Source organism: Notolepis coatsorum (genome assembly GCF_963971535.1).
Source record: "Notolepis coatsorum genome assembly, chromosome: 11".
In the NCBI taxonomy this organism is placed as follows: Eukaryota; Metazoa; Chordata; class Actinopteri; order Aulopiformes; family Paralepididae; genus Notolepis; species Notolepis coatsorum.
In genome coordinates this window covers 98227613-98255309 of record NC_140175.1, presented here as the reverse complement: position 1 = coordinate 98255309, position 27697 = coordinate 98227613, and the positions used below count along the sequence as shown (strand labels likewise).

The 27697-nt window shown below is 44.0% G+C and overlaps 1 protein-coding gene across 2 annotated transcripts in view; it reads right to left on the bottom strand.

The window, feature by feature from the left end:
* Nucleotides 1–9792: 9792 nt before the first annotated feature.
* LOC311236870 (cytoplasmic dynein 1 heavy chain 1-like) overlaps nucleotides 9793–27697 on the bottom strand; it is a 30775-nt gene continuing 12870 nt past the window's right edge. For both annotated transcript variants that reach the window (XM_084324659.1, XM_084324660.1), the window contains exons 4-5: nucleotides 10712–10867; nucleotides 9793–9916 (exon numbers count right to left, since the gene is read on the bottom strand). In XM_084324659.1, coding sequence (XP_084180785.1) covers nucleotides 9869–9916; nucleotides 10712–10867 — 204 coding nt within the window. In that variant the 3' untranslated portion in view covers nucleotides 9793–9868. The remainder of the gene's footprint in view (nucleotides 9917–10711; nucleotides 10868–27697) is intronic.

The window sequence follows — 27697 nt, the reverse complement described above, 5'->3', positions numbered from 1 at the left end:
CAAATACAGTGTTCTGTGTCTGGTGTAGAACATGACATCAAATACAGTGTTCTGTGTCTGGTGTAGAACATGACATCAAATACAGTGTTCTGTGTCTGGTGTAGAACATGACATCAAATACAATGTTCTGTGTCTGGTGTAGAACATGACATCAAATAGTGTTCTGTGTAGAACATGACATCAAATACAGTGTTCTGTGTAGAACATGACATCAAATACAGTGTTCTGTGTCTGGTGTAGAACATGACATCAAATTAGGGCTGACCCCTATTAGTCGACTAATCGGTCGAAAGGAGCCGTAGTCGACTGCCAACCTCTTAGTTGAATAAAAAAAAAAATTATAATATATATATTTTTAAATCATTCTTTCCAAAAGAAAAGAGGCCTGAAAAGTGGCTAACACTAATGGCACGCATACCAGAGGCTAACTGCCTAAGAGAACATTCACAGAGGCACTGAAAGCGGATTTCACCCATCTACATTTACATTTAGTCATTTAGCTGACGCTTTTATCCAAAGCGACTTACAAGTTCTGTACGCCAAGACAGCAAGAAGGGTACAACTCTATCAGCTGAGCAACAATGTTCATCAAAGTGTTGAGTGCTACAGTGTAGGTTAGTTTATTAGGACAAGTGCACGACAGTACGGTTAGTTAGGGTTCGATTTTTTTTTTTTTTTTTTAATTCAGATAATGGTTGAAGAAGTGCATCTTTAGTCGACGGCGAAAGATTGGACGGGTTTCGGCTGTCCTAACTGGGGTGGGTAGTTCATTCCACCATTGTGGGGCAAGGACTGAGAATAGGCGACTTCTCTTTGATGACCCTCCCGGAGCTTGGATAGGAGTAGGTCTGAGGCGGCCAGAAGATGCAGAGCGTAGGGGTCTTGAGGGTGTGTAGTTAGAGACCATTGACCGGAGGTAGGCGGGAGCGGTTCCCTTTGCGGTATGCCAGGTCAAGGGCCTTGAAGCGGATTCGTGCAGCAATGGGGAGCCAGTGTAATGAACACACTAGACTAGACAAATATCAAGATGTATCCATCAGTGGACCAATTGCATGCTTTTGCAGAGGACAAGAAGCCTTCAGTCGACTCCTTCAGACATTAAGCACCCCCCATAGCCCAAATGGAATGATTAAAAAAACAACAAAAAAAACAACATTATATATATATATATATACATTTTTTTTGGGTCGACTAACAGCAAATTTTGGCCAATCATAGTCGATCATCCAAATCCTTAGTCGGGGACAGCCCTACATCAAATACAGTGTTCTGTGTCTGGTGTAGAACATGACATCAAATACAGTGTTCTGTGTCTGGTGTAGAACATGACATCAAATACAGTGTTCTGTGTCTGGTGTAGAACATGACATCAAATACAGTGTTCTGTGTCTGGTGTAGAACATGACATCAAATACAGTGTTCTGTGTCTGGTGTAGAACATGACATCAAATACAGTGTTCTGTGTCTGGTGTAGAACATGACATCAAATACAGTGTTCTGTGTCTGGTGTAGAACATGACATCAAATACAGTGTTCTGTGTCTGGTGTAGAACATGACATCAAATACAGTGTTCTGTGTCTGGTGTAGAACATGACATCAAATACAGTGTTCTGTGTCTGGTGTAGAACATGACATCAAATACAGTGTTCTGTGTCTGGTGTAGAACATGACATCAAATACAGTGTTCTGTGTCTGGTGTAGAACATGACATCAAATACAATGTTCTGCAAGTGTCGGCATGACCTGTAGAACCAAAGAGGACAAATGTCTGCTTGGAAAGACGGCTGAGAGGAGGGAATAGACCCCATCGGGGATGGCATGGTTAGCGCCCCATTACAGTGGTGGGTTAGCACCTCATTACAGCGTGCAGACGGTAAACACTTTCGCTGCACCCAAAAAGAGCTACGACAAATACAGGAACAATTCCCCTAGAGTCTGCGAGAGCAGGGGTGGAAGAGGACTCGAGTCCCAGACAAATCAGAAGATTTATTTCACCACCTATTTGTCTTATATTGTTTTCATGTCTTGGATATAAAACTGAAAATACAATATAAATCAGAAGATTTATTTCACCACCTATTTGTCTTATATTGTTTTCATGTCTTGGATATAAAACTGAAAATACAATATATTAAAAAAAAAACATGGAATCATACAGAGTAGCCTCCTCCTTCAATACATTTTAAATGATAAATCAGATCTATGAATCCAGCAGGGGAAATTATTAAATGTCTTGTGTTTTGGAGTGCGGAGTCTAAACTCTAAACTCATATTTCTATTAACAAAAGAAACCATGAGGGCGGTCAGGTGGCGTAACGGAGATTGCGTTCGTCACCAACCCCTACAAAACCTTCCGTTTAATCATCTTCCATTTATTAATTTGCTTAGATTTTTCAGGTCTGGTCAATTTGAGCATGGTGTTATTCACAGTCAAAGATAAAAAAAAAATATTGATATTCTCATTTGGTTCATTACAATTTACTCAAGCCTAGTAACAGACACAGTATTTCTGACACTGGGAACATGCAAATAGACCATATAAAAAAAAAAAAAAACTGTAAATGTGTATTCTACGTTCTTATGGAATGAATGAGATAAAAAATTAAAATAAAATAAAAATTAAATGTTTTTCTTTTAAAATAAATGTTGAGTTAATTTTTCATAACGCGATCATTTGCTGTGTAATTAATTAATCTAATTAACGCGATAAACTGACAGCCCTATTCTTTTGATTAGCAACTCAGGGGGAAATGTTGCCCCATCACCACCCAATGTCCACGGAGTTGCCCCGTGTGTAATAACTCTGAGGCAGGTCAGCAGCCGCTGACCGGATCCCATCAGGCAGCTTGGTGTCCTTGTGTCCGTCCACCTCGAGGGCCAGCTTGGTGTCCTTGTATCCGTCCACCTCGAGGGCCAGCTTGGTGTCCTTGTGTCCGTCCACCTTGAGGGCCAGCTTGGTGTCCTCGTGTCCGTCCACCTCGAGGGCCAGCTTGGTGTCCTTGTGTCCGTCCACCTCGAGGGCCAGCTTGGTGTCCTTGTGTCCGTCCACCTCGAGGGCCAGCTTGGTGTCCTTGTGTCCGTCCACCTTGAGGGCCAGCTTGGTGTCCTCGTGTCCGTCCACCTCGAGGGCCAGCTTGGTGTCCTCGTGTCCGTCCACCTCGAGGGCCAGCTTGGTGTCCTCGTGTCCGTCCACCTCGAGGGCCAGCTTGGTGTCCTCGTGTCCGTCCACCTCGAGGGCCAGCTTGGTGTCCTTGTGTCCGTCCACCTCGAGGGCCAGCTTGGTGTCCTTGTGTCCGTCCACCTCGAGGGCCAGCTTGGTGTCCTTGTGTCCGTCCACCTCGAGGGCCAGCTTGGTGTCCTTGTGTCCGTCCACCTCGAGGGCCAGCTTGGTGTCCTTGTGTCCGTCCACCTCAAGGGCCAGTTTGAACTCGCTGTGGAAGCTGCCGCGGGGGAACAGGCGCTCCAGGAAGGTGACGAGCAGCCGGTGGTCGAACTCGTTGTCGAAGCTGCCGCCGTAGATGGACTGAGCCATCAGGGTCTTCAGGGCCCCGCCCGGGGGATCTTGTCTGGGGAGGTGTTCTGACGGCCCTGCGAGGGAGAAGGTGTGAAGAAGGTCAGTACCACACTGGGGCAGGTAGTAGGGCTGGGCGATATGGCCAAAAATGATATCACGATATGGATAACGATATCATATCACTCGATATCTATAATTATCGATATTGTTAAAAAAAGTATTATTATATATATATTTTTTTAAACAACAGATGTATGTTTGTTTTGGAGCAATTCTTTGTCGTTGCCGTCATCTTTAGTGTTACATCCTCTCACACTCCAGTTCTCAGGCTGCAGCTGGTTTGAAAGCGAAAGTAAACCGGCTTCTCTGCTGGCTGTGGCTCCAGGGGAGTTGAACAGTTCTGGCTCTGCTCGTTTCTTTTCTATCTTTTGGCACTTTTTTGGTGGACAAACCACCGCACATGTGCACCGTGACTCACGACTGGAGACTAGCTCTGCTAGCTCACATAGCCTACTGTGTACAGACAGTTTCAAACTGTATTTTAAATTAGAAAGCAAACAAAATAAATGGACAAGAGAAAAATAAATCTCAATTTGGTCAGTATTGTCATTTTGGACAAGCAAGACAAGTCTGTCCACCGTCTCTTGGTTTTAAAACTGTCCTGTTGCAGGTCACACAAAAAGAAAAAAAAATTGTATTGATATTTTTTTTTATTATCAATCGATGTCGATTATTAAAATATATCGCGATAATTATCGTTATCGTTTTATCGCCCAGCCCTAGCAGGTAGGGTCAGTACCACACTTCGGTTGTAGGGAGGATAGAAGCCCCTCACATGTCCCCTCCGATACACAAGGAGGCAGCCTGTTACATCTTTTCACCTGCCAGCTCGGACTCTCATTGGCGAGGAGTAACGTGCGGGAGGCTCACACTGCCCTCGCCATTTCCTGTCTTTTGCTGTGCAGGCGTCCCCAACCGAAATGTAGGAGTCGCTGTCCACAACACCAGATTACCACCCATCGACTTCCCTCCCCGCTGACTCTGCCAATCGAGTTAGTATGATGGCCGGACCAAGCCGGAGGCAACGCTGACACCCGGATTCGAGACCGGAGTCTCTTGTGTTGGTGACGAGCACTATGTCCGCTGCGCCACCCAGCCGCCCTGTAGTGTACATGTTCTTAAGTGGTGAGGCATGATGTCATTAATCTGGACATCTACCCTGATTACAACTACACTGCAAAAACATGTGATCTTATCAAGTGAAAATATCTTGTATTTGGTACAATATTGAGTAGAATTATCTTGAATTCTCTTATCCCACTGGCAGATCATTTTGATAATTCCCCCCCCCCCCCCCCCCGCCCCAATGTAATCTTGTTTTAAGAAAACAAGATTAACCTTTTCTTAAAACAAGATTAAATTGACCAAAAATCAAGAAAAAAATAAGCAAAATGATCCGCCAGCAGTTTGCATATCAGCAGAACATCGGTGTGGAGGATGCCATAATCTACATGGTCCACAAGGCCCATCTACATCTGGAGAAGACGGGCAGCTCAGTGAGGGTAACATTCTTTGACTTTTCTAGTGCCGTCAACACTATTCAGCCTCCACTACTAGCTGAGAAGCTGTCAGTGATGGGGGTGGAGGACGACTTGGTGGCCTGGATCTTCAACTACCTCACTGGCAGACCACAGTCTGTCAAACTGCAGGGGTGCCACTCCGACGTGCTGATCTGCAACACTGGAGCCCCCCAGGGAACTGTATTGGCACCAATGTTCCCCCTAAGGTGCGCCCGTACACAAACATGGCAAAACGCTCCCGCGCACATCTGAAATCTGTCGCGCACAGAAACGTTTGTGTAAAATATGCATGTAGTTAAATTGACTGGCGCGTTGCACCGAATACTACGGTAACCTGTTGCGTGTGACGTTACCAAGAGAAGCCTCGCTTTCAGTGCTTTGTGGGCGGCGCTACTGCGCGCTCACACAGACACACACAACAGAGCAGGAAGCACAGATCCGACCAGCATCGCTGGCTCCTCACAATGCCAATGCGAAAATGTACATTACAGATTAACTGCAGAGAAAATTCCCAATTTATCGTCCCGGTTGAGACTAATTGGAAGCGGAGTGCAACGCATGCAAAGCTTGACCATATGTTTCTGTGTCTAATAAAAGTGGTGGCGATCTCAAAGCTCGCATGGACACAGAAAGACATTACAAGGCGAGGCGAGAGTTTGATGGCAAAGTTGACCGAATTGATTAAAGTATGCAGCTATACAGAGAGAGAAAGAAAATAATTGAAAACTATTTTGATGCCTCAAAATGATGTTTTGGTTTGATAAGATGCTTGTTATGATACAATCATTCTAAGGATTATGTGTGTAATAAATTAGTTTAGTACACTAATTGCAACAAATCTGAAACTGCATAGTGCACTTTTAAATTAGTATCTTTGTGAGGTTACTGTTTTATAATTTACATTACATTGAAAAGATAAAGATATATTTTTTAAGCTGGATTTTCTAATACAGAAGAGGTATTATTTAGAACATTACTTCATATTTTTCTTGTTATTTATTTTGTCCAGTAAGACTTGAAAATATATATTATTTTGTCATAGGTTGATTTAGTTATTTTCTTGAGATTTGTCAGATAGATTACTTTAGGCATAATACAGCATGTTGAGTAACTTTGGTTATAGAGAGATATTATTTTGTTATATAAAATAATATAAACAATTGTATATCCATACAGAGGAGGCATACTTTAAATATATTATAATGATAAGGCATCTTTGAGTAAACTTTGAGTATCATTAAGTATCTTGAGGCTGAAGGCAGTACTGTCCTTTTAAAAAAAAATCACAATATGGTCACCCTTGAAGTCGCATTATAATTCACTTAATAAAATAATGACGAGTCAGCCTCCTAAAAAGACAAAAGTTAGTTACACGACTCACACTGCCGCCGCCAAAGTAAGGACTTTGCTCTGTATCGTCAATCAATGGTTAAATAAATATTTGATTAAGGAATATAATATGCCTTTTTGTATTATTTCTCGGTGTATCAGCAAAATGTATATATTTTTATGTTAGACATTGAGGGAAATTAAGATCCTCAGATTTTTTACAAACCGCCGCTTATCAACTAACCGGTTAATCGGCAGGTGACGTATGTTGCTCAGTAGTTGCTGATGTCTGCTCAGGAGGTTTGAGTGTTTGCTCAGACAGAAAAAAAATTAGAAGGAACATTGATTGGCACCCTTTTTATTCACCCTGTACACTAGAGGATGACATCTTTTCGGGATTCCCACGGGATGGGAGTCAATTTCACTTTGAATCCCGTGATTGGGCAGGACCGGGAGTAAAAGTCAACGGGAGCAGAAGGGAGTGGGAACTATGACAACAAAATCAACAGGATTTGGACGGGAGTGATACATCGGTGCATCACTAATGTAAATGTTTGGTGGTTTTATATTTAACTAAGGCAGACATCAGGGCTGTACAGCGTGCTATGAAAAAATCGGTCTGTGCGATGAATGAATTTACTGCACTAGCACCGGTGCGATAGGCATTCGGTTCATATCGATACTCTTATTTTGAAAATCCTGTGGCAAGTCTCATTTCCGCCCAAGCGCAGCTCCAGCCATAATATCTATGGCTCCGGCAGCTAGCAACGTTCGGTTCATATCGATACTCTTATTTTGAAAATCCTGTGGCATTTCCTCCCAAGCGCAGCTCCGCCAGCCCAACAACAACAGCGTGCTATGTTATGTTAGAGTGCACATTTTGCGACCAGGAAATAAGTCCCTGCCTGTTTTTCCCTGCAACGCTTCCAATGCATCTTACATGCTTTGCATCCTCACCAAAACTAACTAGTTAGCTGCTACTGGTAACTAAACTAAGCTAACCCGGGTCAGAGGCAGGGAAGACAGTGAGGAAAGGGAGGGGGCGGGGGAGCCTCAGCCTCTCTCTGTCCCTCTCTCTACATCAATGATTTTAAGTAGGTGAGGTCAAAGGAGTTGGATAGTATTTACTGAGGATGGCCAGATAATGTTGATATTTAAACATAACAAATACAATACATAATAAATGTATACATGATCATGCAACATAAAAAGAAATTAGGAACTGTTTGGGAGAGGGAGGTAGGAAGGGGTTTTAGGTTGTGTGTTGTGAGTTCCAAAAAGTTATTTCAAGTTTAAAAGCTCAATATATCAAAACGTGGCACTTTACAGTAAACAGGTCTATTTGTATTAAAACAATAGATTGTTTTTGTTTTTCATTGTTTTTTGTTTTTCATTTAAATGTCTGAAAGAGCTAAATTTATTTATTTCAAATTATATTTTCGTTACCTTTTTTGAGTTGATCTAAATGTTACTGATTGTGTTGAATGGGCTTATGATATCGTCTCATATCGATTGCAGGCACCTACATCGTATCGTGGCAGACTGTGATATTAGCAAATATCGTATCGTTGTCCAAAGAATCGATATCGTATTGTATCGTGATGAAACTGGTGATTCCCACCCCTAGTAGAGTCCATACATCCAACACCAAATCCCATAATTCCTTACACGTAACGTGTCTGGCTGTGTGACGTCAACTTGTCAGCATGAAAATGACAGCCAAACATGGCACTGCAACTAAATAACACAAAACAATAGGCACATTTGTGACTGTTACAAATATAACACGTTTTATACTTGTGCTACAAGATTTTGGCCTGTGCTACAAAACTATCAACCTCTGTAGCACCAGTGCTATGTGCAAAAAAAGTTAACATACAGCCCTACAGACATGATGTGACCCATGTACTGCATATTTTATACTGAGGAAGAAAAACGGAGCAGGATTGGTAAACGGGAGTGGGATTCTATAAAAGTTTGACTCGGGATTGGGATCAGTCCTCTGTGGGAGTGGGAGGGAGTGGGATTTTTTCGAAACTCACTTTCTGTGGGAGTGAGAAGGAGCGGGAGTCAAAATCCACTCACATGTCAGCCTCTACTGTACACCTCAGACTTCCGCTTCAGCTCCGGGAACTGCCATCTCCAAAAGTTTTCTGATGACTCCTCCATCGTTGGATACATCACCAACGACAACGAGGAGGAGTACAGAGCTGTGGTGGAGAGCTTCACAGAGTGGAGCAAGGAAAACCACCTACAGCTCAACATCAGCAAGACGAAGGAGATGGTGGTGGACCATCGGCGGAGCAAGAGGAAGCCCCCAACTCCCATCATCATCCAGGGGGTGGAGGTGGAAAGGGTGGAGAACTACAAATTCCTGGGTGTTCTCATGAACAACAAACTGGACTGGACGGACAACACGAGGCCCTCTACAGGAAGGGACAGAGCAGACTGTTCTTCCTGAGAGGGCTCACGTCTTTTAATGTCTGCAGCAAACTGCTGCAGATGTTCTACCAGTCTGTGGAGGTGGGTGCCCTCTTTTTCGCTGTGGTATGCTGGGGGGGCAACACCAACACAGACAAAATAAACAAACTGGTAAAAAAAAGCAAGCTCTGTGGTGGGAGCGGACCTGGACAGTCTGGAGGTGGTGGCAGAGGGGAGGACGAGGAGGAAGCTGCATGCTATCCTTGAGAACCCCTGCCACCCCCTCTATGATGAGCTGACCGCAATGCGGTCCACGTTTAGCCACAGACTCATCCCCCCCCGACATACCACAAAGAGCTTTGGGCAGTCCTTTGTGCCGGTGGCAATCAGGCTCCACAACCAGGCAGTGCCAGGACGGGCCAACTGCTGTGAACTGGAGGAGCTGGGTTGTGGACTGTAACAAATTAATTTAATTATTTAACAACACATTCATGATTGGACTTGTTTCTTTTTCACCACTTTTTTTAGCTCTTTCTAGTCCTATTTTTGCTATTTGTATCCCTGTGTACTTGTCCATCTTGTTTTTAACACATATAAGTAGGTATATAGAGGGTTAGATACAGGTGTATAAGTAGGTATATAGAGGGTTAGATGCAGGTGTATAAGTAGGTATATAGAGGGTTAGATGCAGGTGTATAAGTAGGTATATAGAGGGTTATATGCAGGTGTATAAGTAGGTATATAGAGGGTTAGATGCAGGTGTATAAGTAGGTATATAGAGGGTTATATGCAGGTGTATAAGTAGGTATATAGAGGGTTATATGCAGGTGTATAAGTAGGTATATAGAGGGTTATATGCAGGTGTATAAGTAGGTATATAGAGGGTTATATGCAGGTGTATTTATAAGGGTATCCTTATGATCAGATGGCAGCCATACTGACCTGTTGCATCTGTTCAGCATGATGGCGTTCTCAGTACAGAGGTCGTCAGCTGGGAGGCAGTTGGCCTGCCAGCGCAGCCTCTCATCCGCGTTGGAGAGGTACTCGGTCCTGGCAATATCTGTTTCGGAACTGCGGGAGAAATTCAGGCAGAAGGGTGTAAGATGCCAGCATCACATTTAATTTTTTTTATCCACTTTTTCTCCCATTTTCTATATTTTCTCCCATCCCAATTTCGTATCATCCAATTCAACCCTCCCCTGTCACGGACGCTGTTTCTTGCCTCCCACAAGCCGGCTGCAATGTGGACTAAGTCATACATAGCACAAGTCCCCTCCGGTACTTGAGGTAACAGCAGTCGCATCTTTTCACCTGCGCAGCTCGATCTCTCAGTGGCGAGGAGTAACGCGTGGGAGGCTCACGCTGCCCCCGACACTTCCTGATTCTACTGCGCAGGCGCACCAACCGACCTGTAGGAGTCGCTGTCCACAACGCCCGATCCCCACCCATCAGTTTCCCACCCCCTAATACGGCCAATGTGTATTAGTACGGACGACCAGCTAAACTGAAAGCAAATGTTGAGCGCTGGGCTCGAACTGACGAGCCCAGCGTCTCCAGCATTTCGTGGCGAGTGCCTTGCCCACTACGCCACGTAGCCGCCCCCCAGCATCACATTTTAAAAGAGGAACCTTTAGGTTATGATTCTGCAAAAGTACACGTAAATAATTTGTGCAAGTTTTGAGTTATGAGATTTTGCAGCAAGGATGCAATGCGATGACATGGAACACTGACCCAATATCAGCACCAACTAATCAGGTTTAAACGAATACAAGACTGATTGTGAAGAGTCTTATCGACATAATGACGGACCTGAATGTTGGCCTGTTGTAGGTGATGGGACCAGGTGGTGAACAGGTTCCGTCTCACCTGCTGGTCAAAGTAACCGGCGTAGGCGATGAAGGCTGCCGCCAGCAGACAGTCTCCGGCGATGGTGGCCATCTGGTTCTTGAAGGTCTCGCTGGTCTGCCCCCAGCGCTCCCCCTCAGCCGACAGGCTCTTCAGCAGAGCATGGCTGCGGTTCACCTAGGACAAGAGAGAAGGGGATGAAAGTTTATATATATCTTTTACAGTTTATCATTATTAGTGATTCTTTTTTTCTTTATTTAAACTCTGGAGTCATTGAGGGAGACCCTCATTTTCAATGGTGCAGAGAGTACAAAGCATAACATAACAGGACACAATCAATTTAAAACAATAGATCAATCATAAATACATAGGTCAGACAATTAATAATAATAACAACAACACAGTTCATAAGCAAGAACAATTAGCAGAAACAACTACATGTTGATGGTGGGCGGTTATTGATTACAAATCTAAAAACTTCCAAAAGAAAGAGTGCTTAGTTCTAGGTCACGTTGTAATAGATTCCATGATTCCTCTGCAGTGAAAAACAGAAAAGCAGTCTTGCCAAGATTAGTTGTAGATTAGTTGTAGATTAGTTGTAGCTCGGGGAACCTGGAGAACTAGACGATCACTGGAGCGTGTTGGGCGTGGACCAGTGTTCCAGAGCAGCAGAGATGAGATGAGTGCCACGTTACAAAGTAGGGCTTTATAAATAAACAAATACTAATCCTTATCTCGTCTGTCAGATAAAGAGGACCAGCCAACCTGAGTATCAAGAGAGCAGCAGTCTGGCTGGGGGGGGGGGGGGGGGGGGGGGTCCAGAGGGGGAGAGAATGTGTATTAGAGCAGGGGTTCCCAAACTTTTCAGGCCGCGACCCAAAAATAACAGTGTCAGAGAGCCGCGACCCCCACTATTATAGGCGGTAATTATTTTTTTTATAAATAAATAAACATTTTTATTAATTAATAAATTTTTTAATAAATGGAAATGTATGGTTGAAACATGCACACGTTCAAACGCACACACACTAATAAGCATTGGAGGCTTTTAACCAGGGCCGGACTGGGGAAATCATTCAGGCCAGGAAATATAGTGCAAAATATAGCCGCAGTCAGCGTCTATGCCTTCTACAACGCCGTTCGGTTTCTGGGTTCCTCTGATTGGCCACTAAGCCCACGTGACCGCGCGCTAGCACGCCCCCCTTATCGGCCACTCGCGCTGTGAAGCGAAGCGGGGCGAGGCATAGGGATGGGTACCGAATTCGGTACTTTTGAGGCACCGAACCGAAACATGTCAGTACTACCGAGTATCGAATCAAGTGAGAAACCGAAAAAAAATAAAAAAAAAAATAAAGTTTTTTTTTATTATAATTTTTTTTATTTTTTTTTTTCACTTTTTTATTTTCATGTCAACGTTCACACGCACAATATATGCTTACCTAGGATTTGACTTGATTCAACAACAAAGCAGTCGGAGCAATGACAAGCCGAAAACTGTCGAAATTGTAGTTATTTGAAGTTTGGATTTTTTTTTTCTCGACTGAGGTAGGTAAATAACATTTCTTGAGACTAAAGTACCGAAAAAAGGTACCGTTGGGTACCGGTATAGATTCACAGGTACCGGTATCGGTTCAAATGTGAAAGGTACCCATCCCTAGCGAGGCGGTGGTTTCTCCCCGGCTCCGTGCGCCGCTGACTCGGTCCAGCTCCAGCAGCAGCGGCCGTCTTCTCTCCGAGGCGGCTCGTTCTTATTAATCCCCCATTGTTCAGGTCCACATGGTCACACAAACACCCGTTGGAGGAGTAGTGGGGGAGAAATGAATGAATGAATTAATGAAAACTTTATTTAACAGATTGCAGAATGGGCAGTACGGCACAATACACATAATTGTTAAGGGGATGCAGACCAGAGAAAGACGTTTGTCTTGTTTACATCAGGGTCCCCCATTTTCAATTCATAGACATTTATGACATACACAACATACATGACATTAACATGTCTGACGAGCACAGAGTTGCCAGTCGATAATTCTTTCCATTTAAAAATATTCCTCTTCTTCTCCCCCACTACTCCTCCAACGGGTGTTTGTGCGACCATGTCGACCTGAACAATGGGGGATTAATAAGAACGAGCCGCCTCGGAGAGAAGACGGCCGCTGCTGCTGGAGCTGGACCGAGTCAGCGGCACACGGAGCCGGGGAGAAACCACCGCCTCGCCCCGCTTCGCTTCACAGCGCGAGAGTGGGCGATAAGGGGGGGGCGTGCTAGCGCACGGTCACGTGGGCTTAGTGGCCAATCAGAGGAACCCGGAAACTGAACAACTTTGTAGAAGGCATAGACGCCCCCAGCCAGGCCACTTTTTAAGCAGGGGGTCTGGGGGTCCCCCACCAGGACATTTCTTGTTACAAAGACTTCATTTCCTGCATTCTGGTGCAGGAATTTTTTTATTTGTACCCTATAAATGCCAGTGTTTGTGATGGCATCACAAATTATTGTTAAAAAACAGGCTAGCATATGTATGATTAGCAACAACACAGATTTGTATGGATTTTCAGTTTTTTTGTAATTGATAAATACAATATTTTATTCAACTTCAGCCCTGATCATAACACCACATATTCATTTTATAATTCTAACCCTTTAAATGCCAGTGTGTGTGATGGCATATATTTGCAATATATCAAATGCAAAGTAGATTTTTCTGGGGGGGGATTATTACAGGCTAGCATGTGTCAATGATTAGCAGTCCCGCCTCCACCAATCACATGCGGCTCCCTTTGTGTGTGTGTGAGAGCAAGAGAGAGAGAGAGAGAGAGATTTCTCCAACTTGTGTGAATTGCAGTGATCTCCTGGTTGTTCCCCACCTAGGTTATCCAACTATTGCGCTGGTGCAACTAGAAACACTGGCCTGGCATGCTTCTAAGTTCAGTGGCCTGACTGCAAAAAAATAAAAAAAATGTAAATGTAAAATAATTTTTTTAAATCATCTGGCGACCCCCCCCCCCCCCCGCGGCGGCTCTTTGGGAACCCCTGACTTAGGACACTCAGAGCAGCGTCGATTATGTGTTTTGGACTATAACGTTTGATCAATAAACGCGATCGATATTTGGAATGGCGATCAGGAATTGGATTAATCTTTTTGCAGAACATCTGATGTGAGGTAAGGAATTTGTTACGAATCTTGGGTTAATCAGATGTCCCTATCGCGTGTTGCTTTTTAACAGCGGAGCAGTGCAAGAATGTGACAATTTGACCATGTGACCGCGGCAACGCGGGAGAGCGGCAGTGCGGAAATAGGCTGTCTCTAAGACAAACTCTAACCTTAACCAGCTCCTTAACAGCGCCTAAACTTAACCGTTCTAACCTTAAAGGGGAACTCCACTATTTTGGGAAATTAGCTTATTTAACATCTTCCCTGGAGTTAGACAAGAAGATACATACCTTTTTTGTCTCTGTGCGTGCATTTTAGCTTTGGGAATAGACGCTCCGTTAGCATAGCTTAGCTTCATCACTGGAAGTGAGGCAGGACAGTAGCCTTACAGTGCCTTACAGTGTATTGCAAGGTCTGACATTGACCAAATTTGATATGCATGACCTTGGTGGGCTCTAGGTCAACTCCTGAAAAGGGGGTCAATGTCAGACCTTGCAATCAAAAGTTAGGGGGCGCACTGAAATTATGGCAAGGGTTATTAGCCTCCTAACTTTTGATTGCAAAGTCTGACATATACTCTCGATAATCTAGCGTTTATTTGAAAACTATTCATAAATCAGCCGAAAAATTACGTGTTTTGTGTATTCCACTAAAGGGCGATTATCGCGGATTTCTCTGGAATTACTAGAAATCTCCAAAACTATACTCTCCAGGGCTCTACAGTGCGACCATATTGCTCGCATATGCCCCTAAAAATATGTGCGTGCGAACATGCAAAATCAAGTACTTGCCCGGCGTGCGAGTGGGGCCAGCGAGTGCAGAGTACAGCCTCTCATTCGTCCTTTTTTTTCTCCGCTGCGAGAATCGTTAAAAAACTACAAGTCCCACTTCCGGTTTGACCGCGGAAGAACATGGCTGCTTAACTCGTGAGCACCCCGACAGCAAAATGATTTAGCCCCGGGAAACATTTATTAACAACACCAGGGTATATATTTAATAGGGATGACAGAAGGGGCTATCACGAGACGTAGGGCGACCACGATTACAACTGAAAAGGACGACGGAATGGCAGAGAATGACGAAGTAACGGGAGGAAAAGATGGCGACGATGACTGTGAACAAGAAGCCACGCTGTTGAACATGTCAACGAGCTCAAAGACTTCAGAAAAGACAATGAGCGTCAGTTTCGGGAGATAAGGAATGACATGAACAAAATGAACGACAGGCTCGGTGAAACGGAGGGGAGAATCGGAGAAAATGAAAATGTGCTTGATGCGGCGACGGTTTTAATAAAAAAAACTGATACAGAGGCAGGCCGACATGGAGGCTAAACTGCTCGACCAAGAGGGCAGAACGAGGAGAGAGAACCTGCGGGTGTATGGTATCCCGGAGGAGAAAGAGGGAAAAGACATGCATGGATTTCTAGACGGCTTGTTTAAGGACGCACTCGGACTGCCTCATGACATGGACCTTCGTATCGAACGAGCACACCGGGCACTGGCCCCAAGGCCTAACAACCCACAGCTGAAGCCACGGTCAATCGTGGTTAAGTTTGGGAGTTACAAAATGAAGGAAGAGATAATACGCCGAACATGGCAGAAGAAGAACGTCTCATGTGGCAACGATCGCTTCTATGTCGACCATGACTTCCCCACTGAAATACTGAAGCGAGGAGAATATGCCGAGGCCAAGAGAATAATGAAGGAGAAGAATCTCAAGTTCCAGACACCGTATCCAGCGAAGATGAGGGTATTCTACGAGGATGGCACCCGCCTGTACCAGAGCGCGGCGGAGGCGACGGCGGATATGGCAAAACGTGGATTCAAGATCACCGTGGTGAACCCGACTACCGACCCGGACCGAGAGGAGATAATGCGTCCGTCTACCTGGCAGACAGTGGGAAGAAAACGGGGACCGGGGGACGACATGCAGGCGACGGGGACTGAACGCCCCACACAGCAGGGCAATGGTCATCACGGATACCGGGAGAAACTACAGGGATTCAGACGGGGACAGTCGGAGGCGGACAATTGAGATAAAGTTCATGAAGCGCATGGATACAGATAAGTCACGGGGGCATCGTCATAGAATAAATAACATCACAAAATGCCAATATGTATATAAAAGAAAAGACAAAAAAAAAGGGATTGAAAAAAATAAAAAAAAAATATAAAAAAAAAAATATGTGTAATGAGAATAGAGGGCAATAGATAGGAGAATATGATAAAACTGTGGGAGGGGAAATATCCCGGATGGATACAGGAAAAATATAACGAAATGAACCACAGGCCATTATGGCTATGTCATAGAAGTTACAATATACCAATATATATCTGAGAGATATACAAATGTTAATTGTTGGAAACGTTACCGTTTTGTCAAGTTCAGTTGAATTGATCGCACTGTATATAGATTACAGTGTGAGCCATACGTTACATCAGGGTATACAAGATAGTAGGGGCACAGTTTTGGGCAACCTGCCTTGTGCCATATGCACTCCTCTGTTAGTCGAGGGGGACCAAGGTGCATGGGTGAGTATCGATCTCACCCTCGGTACAATTGTTCTATCTGGGGTCCTATCGAACGTAGCTTGGGTAAATGTGGGGGGGGGAAATGTATTTATGTTTTTTTTATATGTTCTTTTTTATTTCATTGTATGCTATACTATTGTATATATATCTTCACAGTCTCAGGCACTAGAATACGTCCTGGATTGCACAGGGGAGATGCATTACGAGGAATATGGGGCTGATTAAAATAATATCGTGGAATATAGACGGATGTCATCATCCCATTAAGAGAAAAAAGATATTGACGTTCTTGAAACAAAAAAAGACAGATATTGCACTAATTCAGGAATCACACCTGGATGAGGAGGAGTCGGCCAAGCTTAAAAGGGATTGGGTGGGACAAATATACTATAGTACGTTCTCTTCTAGGAAGAGGGGGGTGGCAATATTGGTGAGAAAAAACTTAGACCTAAAGGTGCACAATAGTTTCTCACATGATGAGGGAAGATGGGTTATACTGGATGCTGATTTAGAGGGACAGAGGACTACTTTAGCTAATATATATGCGCCCAACGGGTCATCCTCAGACTTTTTCCATGAGGTATGTGAGGTGATCAGGAAAATAGGGAATAGCAACATAATCATAGGGGGGGGGACTTCAACTTGGTTGGAAACACCTTAATGGACAGATCGTATCAACCCAGGACCGCTGACAACACAGGGAGACTGGCGGTTGGTGTTCTGATAGAGGAATTGGGTCTAGTGGATATTTGGAGGGTTATGAACCCACAAGAAAGAGACTACACGTTTTACTCTCACCCGCATTCCTCATACTCTAGAATAGATTATTTCCTGATCTCTAGCGCACTGGTAGAACAGGTGGCAAGTACTGGGATAGGGAACATTGTAATATCTGACCATGCTCCGGTTGATTTAGTGATCACATCCATGGAAGAAGGGCAACGATCTCGGAGATGGCGATTCAATAACCTGATGTTAAATGATGAAGGATCGTGTGCGTACATTAGAACTATATTTAAGGAATTTTGGGAACTTAATGAAGGGTCAATAGATGATAGTGGCATAATGTGGGACACATGTAAAGCTTACATGAGAGGACGACTCGTACTACAATACGGTGCGATACTAAAAAGGGCAGAGAAACAAAAAATGACAGCGTTAGATGAGGAAATTAAAATACTCTCGAAACAGCACAGTCAGAGACCAGACCCAGAAACGTGGAGAAACCTAAGCAAATCCAAATACGAATTGAACAACATATCAAAAGAAGGCTGAATATGCGTTATTTAGGACCAACCAAAAATACTATGAACAAGGGGAGAGAGCGGGTAAAATACTAGCGAATCGGGTTAAACAAATGCATAATCAAAATATTATATCCTCGATTCGTAATAAAGATGACAAGATCATTACAGACAAAAAGGAAATTAATAATGTTTTCAGGTGCTTCTACCAGGACTTGTATACCCCACAGAAGGCGGTGGATCAGCTAAAAATGGACGCGTTCTTCGACAGAATCAAATTACCGTCATTATCGAAACAACAGGTAAAATCAATGGAGGGGGGGGTCTCGATAGAAGAAATACACGCGGCAATCAACAGCCTTAAATTGGGTAAAGCACCAGGAGACGACGGGTTTACTCCCGATTTCTACAAACAATTCAGTGATATAATTGCTCCGAGACTATTAAAAGTATATGAGGATTCATTGTTAAAGGGGGGCTTGCCCACTAGCTTGAGATCTGCCACTATTACATTACTACAGAAAAAGGGCAAAGACCCTCAATGCTGTGGAAGCTATAGACCTATATCCCTGAGCAATTTGGAAGAAAAAGTATTGGCAAAGATACTTGCGAATAGAATAGAAGATGTATTACCAACTCTGGTGCATTCAGATCAAGTGGGCTTTGTGAAGGGGAGAAACTCAGCTGATAATATCCGCAGACTCCTACACATAATGTGGAAGGTCAGGAATGATGTAGAACCTACAGTGGCCTTCTCATTGGATGCCGAAAAGGCCTTTGATAAGGTGGAATTTGCATTCTTATTTCACACACTAGAGCGCTTCGGGTTCGGACCATCGTTTACCGGGTGGGTAAAACTGTTATACACAAATCCGATGGCATCAGTATTGACCAACGGGATCGTATCCTCGCCCTTTAACCTAGGGCGGGGGACGAGACAAGGTTCTCCGCTTTCTCCCCAAATGTTTGCGCTCTTCCTCGAACCACTTGCTATCGCACTAAGGACTAATCAGGACATCAAAGGGATAATATCGGGACAGGTAGAACATAAATTATTTTTGTATGCGGACGATATCTTATTGGTATCCAGCAATCCCTGAACAGCAGCTGGGGTCATTGGAACTATTATCGAGTCCTTCTCCGAAATATCTGGGTACACAATCAACTGGAGCAAGTCAGAAGCAATGCCTCTCTCTAAATGTTGTCCCCCTGATATCAGAAGGGGGTGGCAATACAGATGGATGCCGTCAGGGTTGATATACCTAGGAATAAAGCTGATCCCAGGTCTGAAAGAGTTGATGCAAACCAATATTGCCCCTATAATCGAACACATTAGTGCTCTGACACAGAATTGGGCCAAAATGAATATGTCCCTCCTGGGAAAGATAAACCTAGTAAAAATGATATTGGCTCCCAAATTAAATTATATCCTATATATGTTGCCGCTGACTCTCCCGACCCAATTACTCAAACAGTATGACAAAGTCATTAATGTTTATCTGTGGGGGGGCAAAAGGCCGCTATTTGGACGGGCCAAAATGTATGCAGCAAAGGAAAATGGCGGCTTATCCCTGCCTAAACTAGACTGGTATCACTATGCATTCTCGCTCTCCCAGCTCTCCAAACTGAATCACTCGTCTGAGGAGGCACCTGCTTGGGTCAAGATGGAGGAGGAAATGATATATCCCTCATCTCTGGAATCCTTCCTGACACAATCAGACAGACCTATACCTTTTAAAAACCCTTTAATGGCATTTATCAGGGAAACTTGGAATCAATCGCACAAAATGACTGGTGATAGCCCATATTTAACTACGAGAGCCTCTATATGGTATAATAAGAAACTAAAGATTGGTAAGAAATCAGTCATATGGGACGATTGGATTAAAAGGGGGATACATGTACTAGGGGATATAGCCGGGGAGGATGGGGTCTTGCCTTTTGAGGATATTAAAGAGGATTTTGATATAGATAATAAAAACTTTTATAAATTCCTACAGATTAGACATTGTATATCGTCATCAATAGGAGGACCAAAGTGTGGCCCGATTACTGCAATTCAAGAAATATTCTATAAAGGATGGCGTAGGAAAGGCGGTGCGTCAAGATTTTATGATGTTATAAGAGAATACAATGCACCCAAATTGGCGGGTCTGAGATTGAGCTGGGAGAACGATGTACGTGAGGATATTACTGAGGAAATGTGGGAGAAACTGGTGTCCAAATGGAGTAAATTCTCTAGGGAGGCGCAATCACAACTTATTTTTTACAAAGTGTTGAACAGAAGCTATTGGACGCCTAGTAAACTGGCCAGACTGAAATTAAGGGACAGTGACATCTGCTGGAGATGTGAGAAGGAGACAGGCACTTTACTGCACATGTTGTACGAATGTGAGAAGGTCCGGAAAATGTGGGATCAAATTGTGATATTCCTAAGTAAGGTCTTGAATGTGAAGATAAATAACGCCCCAATGGCATGTGTTTTGGGTATAGTACCGAAAGGGATTAAACTGCCTAAATACCGGGGAATGTGGTATAGAATGGCCATGATATCAGGATGTAGAATTGCATTACGACATTGGAAATCACCGGTTGATATTACTTTTAAAGAATGGATGGAACTAATGTTCCGGACAGCATCATATGAAAGGGTGACGTATAGAGTCGCAGGGAGAGAGGATATTTTCGCTGAGGTATGGGACAGTTTTCTACACCTGACTGAACGGTCTGGGGACAAATGATTAAGATGGGATTACAATATTATCAAGGATGAATATGAAAAAGGGGATTTGATCTGATGGTACTTGTGCTTTATAATGTATTGTGTATATATGTACATATATTTTATGTCCGGATGGTGTGTCTATGGAACGGTCACTGTCTCTATCACACTCACATGTGCGCAGGTATAGCCGCATACAAGTATCTAGGATACACATATTCATATGTGTACATAATAGGTTTACACACACTCATATACACAAGGATAAGGTATACACGTCAGGGGCACACATACATGCACACTCATTTATAGGAAATAGGCATACACATACCTACATATACACATAGTTGAAATATAAGCTTTCACTGACACATAAGGGGGATACACATGTATATAGGAGACACACATACGTAGCTGAGACGCACATATATATACACATCTGAGATATACACTCACATGGATACGAAACACACACAAGAAATAGGAGTACAGTCACATACCAGGAAGATGCACACACACACATATGAGGCATGTACACATGCTTACGTGATACACGTACCCACATACATGTGTCGGAGACATGCGTGCATGCATGTTATCATGCACAACTGCATATGTCTGGGGCGCTTTCTCTCACATGCAATATGGAGAAGGGTGGCATCCCGATAGAGGATGCAGCACATACCTGCTCGAAGGTAGTTCGGTCTACATGCAAGGTATATATATCAGGAATGTATACGCATAATGTATAGTATAGTATGTTTCTTTTTTCGTAAGTCTTTTTTTATTTTCCATGTCAGTTATTAATGTATTTGTATGAGTCCTTTACATGTTTTGAATGTTCTTACAAAAAAGAAAAAGGCAAATCCTGGAAATTGAATATAATGATGTGGAAAGAGATGTTTGGAATGTTGGAGAGATTTGTGCAAAAAATAAAAATATATATAAAAAAAAAAACTACAAGTCCCACAGTTCACAGCCGCATAAACGTTCCAATCACAGTAGTTTCCTGTGGTCACGCGACTGGAAACCGAAAGTAATGATCAGCGGCTGCGTCACTGTGTGAGTCAAACAATAATACAGCCATGTCGAAGCCCATTCATTTTTATTTTGCGCGAAAGATACCGGAGAATGAGAAGTCAGGCGAGGCAGCTCATGTTACAGAGGTGATGGTTAACGTTAACGTTAACCAAGATACTGACGCTAGCCAGCATGCTACGAATTCCAATCTGGCTTCAGAACATCCCACTCCACTGACACATGCCTTCTCTATTTGAATGACCACATCAAACAAGAGGTGGACGCAGGCAAATACTGCGGCATGGTCATGCTGGACCTACAAAAGGCCTTTGACACGGTCAATCACTCCATTCTGATTGACAAGCTAAAAGCAATTGGTTTTGATAGTCTATCAGTGAGCTGGATGCAATCCTACCTTGAGGGGAGGGAACAGATGGTGGAGGTAAACGGTACCCTATCCCCCCCCCTCACAGTGAGCTGTGGTGTTCCACAAGGAAGCATACTAGGACCGCTACTGTTCCTAATTTATGCAAATGACATGTCGTCAGCTTGTGACTGCAACTTGTTCCTGTTTGCGGACGACTCAGCCCTGCTGGTCTCTGACAAGAACAAGTTACAGGTTGAAAAAACCCTCAGCTCGGAACTAGGCAGAATCTGCATATGGCTCGCTGATAACAAACTATCATTACACATGGGCAAAACAGAGTCCATTCTCTTCGGTTCAAATAACAAACTCAGCAAGACCGACGGCTTCTCAGTTACAGTGGGTGACAATATTGTCACAAGGAAAGATGAAATTACCTACCTGGGGTCCATCCTAGAGGCTAATCTCTCCTGTGACAAAATGGCATCCAATGTAATAAAAAAAGTCAACCAACGAACTCGATTCTTGTACCGGATCTCCTCTCTGGTAAACAAGAACACCCTGAAGACTCTGGCAGGAGCACTCATTCAGGGGTACTACGACTATGCTTGCACCTCATGGTACCAAAGCACCTCAAAGGCGCTAAAAACAAAATTACAAACATCTCAAAACAAACTGGTCAGACTACTGCTTGACCTTACTCCTAGAACCCACCTCACCCCTGCCCACTTCGACAACCTAGGATGGCTTAGAGTAGACGACAGAGTACAACAACTTGCAATGGGCCTGGTCTACAAGATACACTACACGACCAAGGTACCCATGTACATGTCAAAATACTTCCCAAAGGTCAGTGAATACCACGATCACAACACCAGAGGGAGCTCCACAAATCATGTCAAACCCAGATTCGGCTCAAATAAGGGACTAAACACGTTTCGCAATTATGCCACATCAATGTGGAACGCCCTACCCAAAGCTGTAAAGGAATGTGGATCACTACCCACTTTCAAAACCTCTCTCAAGGGACACCTACGGGAGACTGCAATTCAACACTGGCCCCTGTAAATATCCTAACCCAATCATTCCAACCCCCTCCAATGTACAGTCATTTACCTAGTATGGTTTTGTCAATAGTTCAATGTACAATTGTGTTTGTTTGTACAGTGTCTCCTCCCCCCCCCCCCTCAATGTACAGTGTTACTTGTTTATACAGTGTGCCCCCCCCCCCCCCCCCCAACCACCTCCAATGTAAATTACCCAGTATGGTTGTCAATATCCCAATGTACCCAACCCCCCCCACCCAACCTCCAATGTACAGTTTCTACGTCAAATGTATATACTCCCTTTTCTTGACTCCTTCTGTATCACAAACAGTACTGTATTTGCAAATCTGGTATGTCATAAATGTATAGATGTAGCAGTACTGACTATCTGTATGTCATGTATGTCATATATGTCTATATGAATTGAAAATGGGGGACCCTGATGGAAACAAGACAAACGTCTTTCTCAGGTCTGCATCCCCTTAACAATTGTATGTATTGAGCCGTACTGTATTGTACCCATTCTGCAATCTGTTAAATAAAGTTTTCATTCATTCATTCATGCTAGCGAAGTTGGCCAAGCTAGCGAGGCTACACCCACTGTAGCACCCAATGTAGCCACTGTAGCTAGCGAAGCTACACCCACTGGAGCCGGAGGGAAGACATACAAATTTAACGTGAATTGGCTAAACATTTCCCCATGGCTAGAGTTCGAAAACAATGTCATGTTTTGTAAATATTGCAAAGTAGGATCGATGCATTGCGATGCATTGTTACACCCCTACAACTGGCCCACTGTGTATGTGTGTACAGCTAACTTGGCTAGCGTTATCAACCGCAGAGGTGGGCAATGGGTCCAGCTGTAGCGCCGGACGGCCAGAGTGCAAGCGGTGTGGCAATAGGGTCCAGCTGCAGCGCCGGACGGCCAGAGTGCAACGGTGTGACGTCGTAATTGGCAGAATTGACTGTCAATCAATGGTTAACCTGACACGCAAACTACTGTACTGGAGGTGTACAGTATTTCAATAGGCAACCCTGAAAGGATTATTTTTCTAAAAGAGCAACACTAGCTCCCCCCTCTACTGATGGCCCTGGTTGTAAAGCCAGTGTCTCCTTTTTGTTCAATATCACTGCCTTTCTTATTAGGCCTAGTTGTTGGCTACAACTTTGCCATAGTAGGCATTAATCACTTAATTAATAGTTCAAATGTCTGTCCCATTCCCGTTTGCACACGCAGATGATACACACACACGCACACAGTGGGCCAGTGACTTTGGTGGTATGTGCTATTGCACAGATGTGTCCCGTTTGCACATGCACGCACAGTACAAATATACATTTATTTTTGAAAAAAAAAAAAAAACTCTGTTACTTGACATATTTTCACTGTGCTCCTAAATATTTTTGGGTGCTCCTAAATTTTCTCATTTAGGAGCACCTGTGCCCCTAGTGAAAAAGGTTAGCGTAGAGCCCTGCTCTTATACAAAACGGTATCAAACGTAAAAATGTACCAATGAAAAAACTATCCGTTTCGTACATGTTGACTGCAAGCAAGTCATTGATAAGTGACGGGTGCATTAGACCCATAGCCATGGCCGTAGCCAGCTATGAGGTCACCGAGGTCCGGACCTCGGTAACTATTTGTAACTATTAAAAAAAAAAAAAAAAAGTATACATTTTTTTTTATAAATCTTTTTTTTTTTTTTGGTCAACGACCGGCCCACTACTAGGCTGAGACATCGGCCCATTGGTACTGACTGACACTGGGCTGGCCCAATCACATCTCTTACTAAGCACCCCCCCCGCCAGTCGTGCAGGTATATGACTGAGAGGGGGGCTGGTACATGACTGAGATGGGGCTGGTACATGACTGAGAGGGGGCTGTGGTACATGACTGAGAGGGGGCTGGTACATGACTGAGAGGGGCTGGTACATGACTGAGAGGGGGCTGTGGTACATGACTGAGAGGGGGCTGTGGTATATGACTGAGAGGGGGCTGTGGTATATGACTGAGAGGGGGCTGTGGTACATGACTGAGAGGGGGCTGGCTGGTACATGACTGAGAGGGGGCTGGTACATGACTGAGAGAGGGCTGGTACATGACTGAGAGGGAGCTGGTATACATGACTGAGAGGGGGGCTGGTATACATGACTGAGAGGGGGCTGTGGTACATGACTGAGATGGGGCTATGGTACATGACTGAGATGGGGCTGTGGTACATGACTGAGAGGAGGCTGGTACATGACTGAGAGGGGGCTGGTACATGACTGAGAGGGGGCTGGTACATGACTGAGAGGGGGCTGGTACATGACTGAGAGGGGGCTGGTACATGACTGAGAGGGGGCTGGTAGATGACAGAGGGGGCTGGTACATGACTGAGAGGGGGCTGGTACATGACTGAGAGGGGGCTGGTACATGACTGAGAGGGGCTGGTACATGACTGAGAGGGGGCTGGTACATGACTCAGATGGGGCTGTGGTACATGACTGAGAGGGGGCTGGTAGATGACAGAGGGGGCTGGTATACATGACTGAGAGAGGGCTGGTACATGACTGAGGGTGTTTTCACACCTGTAGTTCGTTTGCTTTGTTCCGATTCAGGGACTATTATGATACAATTGTTGCACTTGATTCTTAGTTCGTTTGTGTTCACACGGCTGTGTTCACACGGACCAAAACAAACGCACGCGCGAGCAAACTATCACTCATTGGTCAGATTTTGGAGTGTGCCCCCCCCCCCCCAACCCTGAATATCCGCGTTACATTGAAATCGGGGAGGAGAGAGCGGGGGAGCAAATTAATGAATGTGGATGAGAGCCGTGATGTAAGTGGTTGCAGATACGGCTGTGGGGGTGCTAGAGACATGATCGAATAGTCTTTTATGCGCCTCAATCTCCTGAACACGGCGCAAGCCATTCCTAATCGATCAGAACTAAATCGGCAGCGAAAAAGCCCATTTTAAAGCACCTATTATTACCCATGCACATGCGCAGATTGCCACAGAGTCTGGAGACGCGAGATGACGCACGAATGAATGTGGACTGTTCCATCAGAGGGGGGAGCTTCGGTGGCCAGTGTCCTTTCAGCCGACCAGGATAATGAAACAATGATCCCACTAAATGGCCAGAAGCGTCTTATGGCGACATCTACAATTACCTCATTGAGTCTCCAGGTAGACTAATGTTTATATTTAAGTGCAGCGGTCTGTAGCCACTCACATTACCACCGAAGCTCCCCCCTCTGATGGAACAGTCCACATTCATTCTCTCTGTGCGAGAGAGAGGGAGAGAGAGAGTCAGTGAGAGGGAGAGAGAGAGAGGAGGTGTTGTCTCGCACGGTGCTGCTGTTGCAGCGTCACTACAGTCACTAAACTTTCTGTACACTTGCGTGTTCTCCAGCATCTGACGAATGCCCAAATATCAACGAGGCAGTGTACCGAGTCATCGCTGCTCCACGTTGACCCACGGCTCACTATTATTATTATTGTGTCGGTTTGCTAAATCGATTGCATTCTCACAGCATACAAGTCCGCTTCGGGGTCGGTTGTAACTGCGCCGGTGGTCTCGGTCCGCTTGTTTTGTTCCGCAACAGAATGTGATTGCTGTGTTCATATATGCCCAACTGAACCGAAATAGCGGGTAAACGCTCCAGGTTTCGGATCAACAGCTCCAAACGAGCCAGGTGTGAAAACGCCCTGAGAGGGGGCTGGTACCATGTATTGGGCATCATTGTAGGTCAAACCATTAAAAAGTTAATTTCCACGGCAGCCATTTTGGATTTTGGTCTCTCACAAATTTCCCCCGCCTTTTTAAAAAATCCATTGAGAAACGAAGTGCCACAGATGACCCAACTACTAGGTCCATATCGTATCATCATAATATTATTTTTTTAAATCATTAGGATAAGGGTTCCCTTGATAAAGATGCATGAAAAGGCTGTATAATATACAACACCAGTAGCTCAACTGCAAAAACTGCTTTTTTATTTGATTAGATTTATTTGGAAATTAAAAACACATCATAAAAACAAATGATCTTGACCAATTTGTATTCCTGAGGATATCACCTAAAAGCATTCATTAACAAGCATTAACACTTATTTCCAAGGTGGTCCTCGATGGAAGACATAAAAACACAGCACATTATAGCCTACTCAACTGCAAATTTTTCCTCAACTGCAAAAATGTATGCCTACTTATGTATTAGCCTACAAGGAAAAACACATTCACAACAGGCAGCAAAGTTTGTTTTCAGCCAAGTATGGTAATAAGGTAACTATTAGGATATATATGGTATGGATTACTTACTCTTAATAACTTATTACTATCTGTGGTAGCTCTAGTCTCCACCTACACAAATTGTTTTTGTGCTGTCCATTGATCATGCACCTTCACGTGGTAGGCACATAGGTCAAACTCCCCAAACAAACACACCATTGATTTAATTGCCATATAAGATGAATATAAAACAAGAAGGTGATCTATTAACTGTGTAAACCTTATGCAATATTCATCATTGATATTTGAATACTTGAAATCTGTATGAACTGAGTAGTTAGTATCAAATGAAATAAGATGGAACTGCTCCATGCATTCATTGAATAAACAACTATTTTCTCATTACCAGTATGGTATTGTTTAAATTGTACAGCTTTTTGCACATCTTTGTCAGGGGATTCCAACAATTCTGGACCTGAATGTACCAGTTAATTGTAATCATCTCTCTCCTTATGTCTAGTCAAGCCAGGTTGTGGAGGAGAGAGACAGGGATGAACAGGCTATAGACTACGTTGCCCATCCTGAGCCTGCTATGATGCAGGTGTTTTTACATCACCACCCAAAACAAGATTCAGCCAAGAGCGAGTGAGTACACTGGTCCACTTGTCCATGGCACTTACTACCCAGCTTTGTAATGGGTTGGGGGGGGGAAT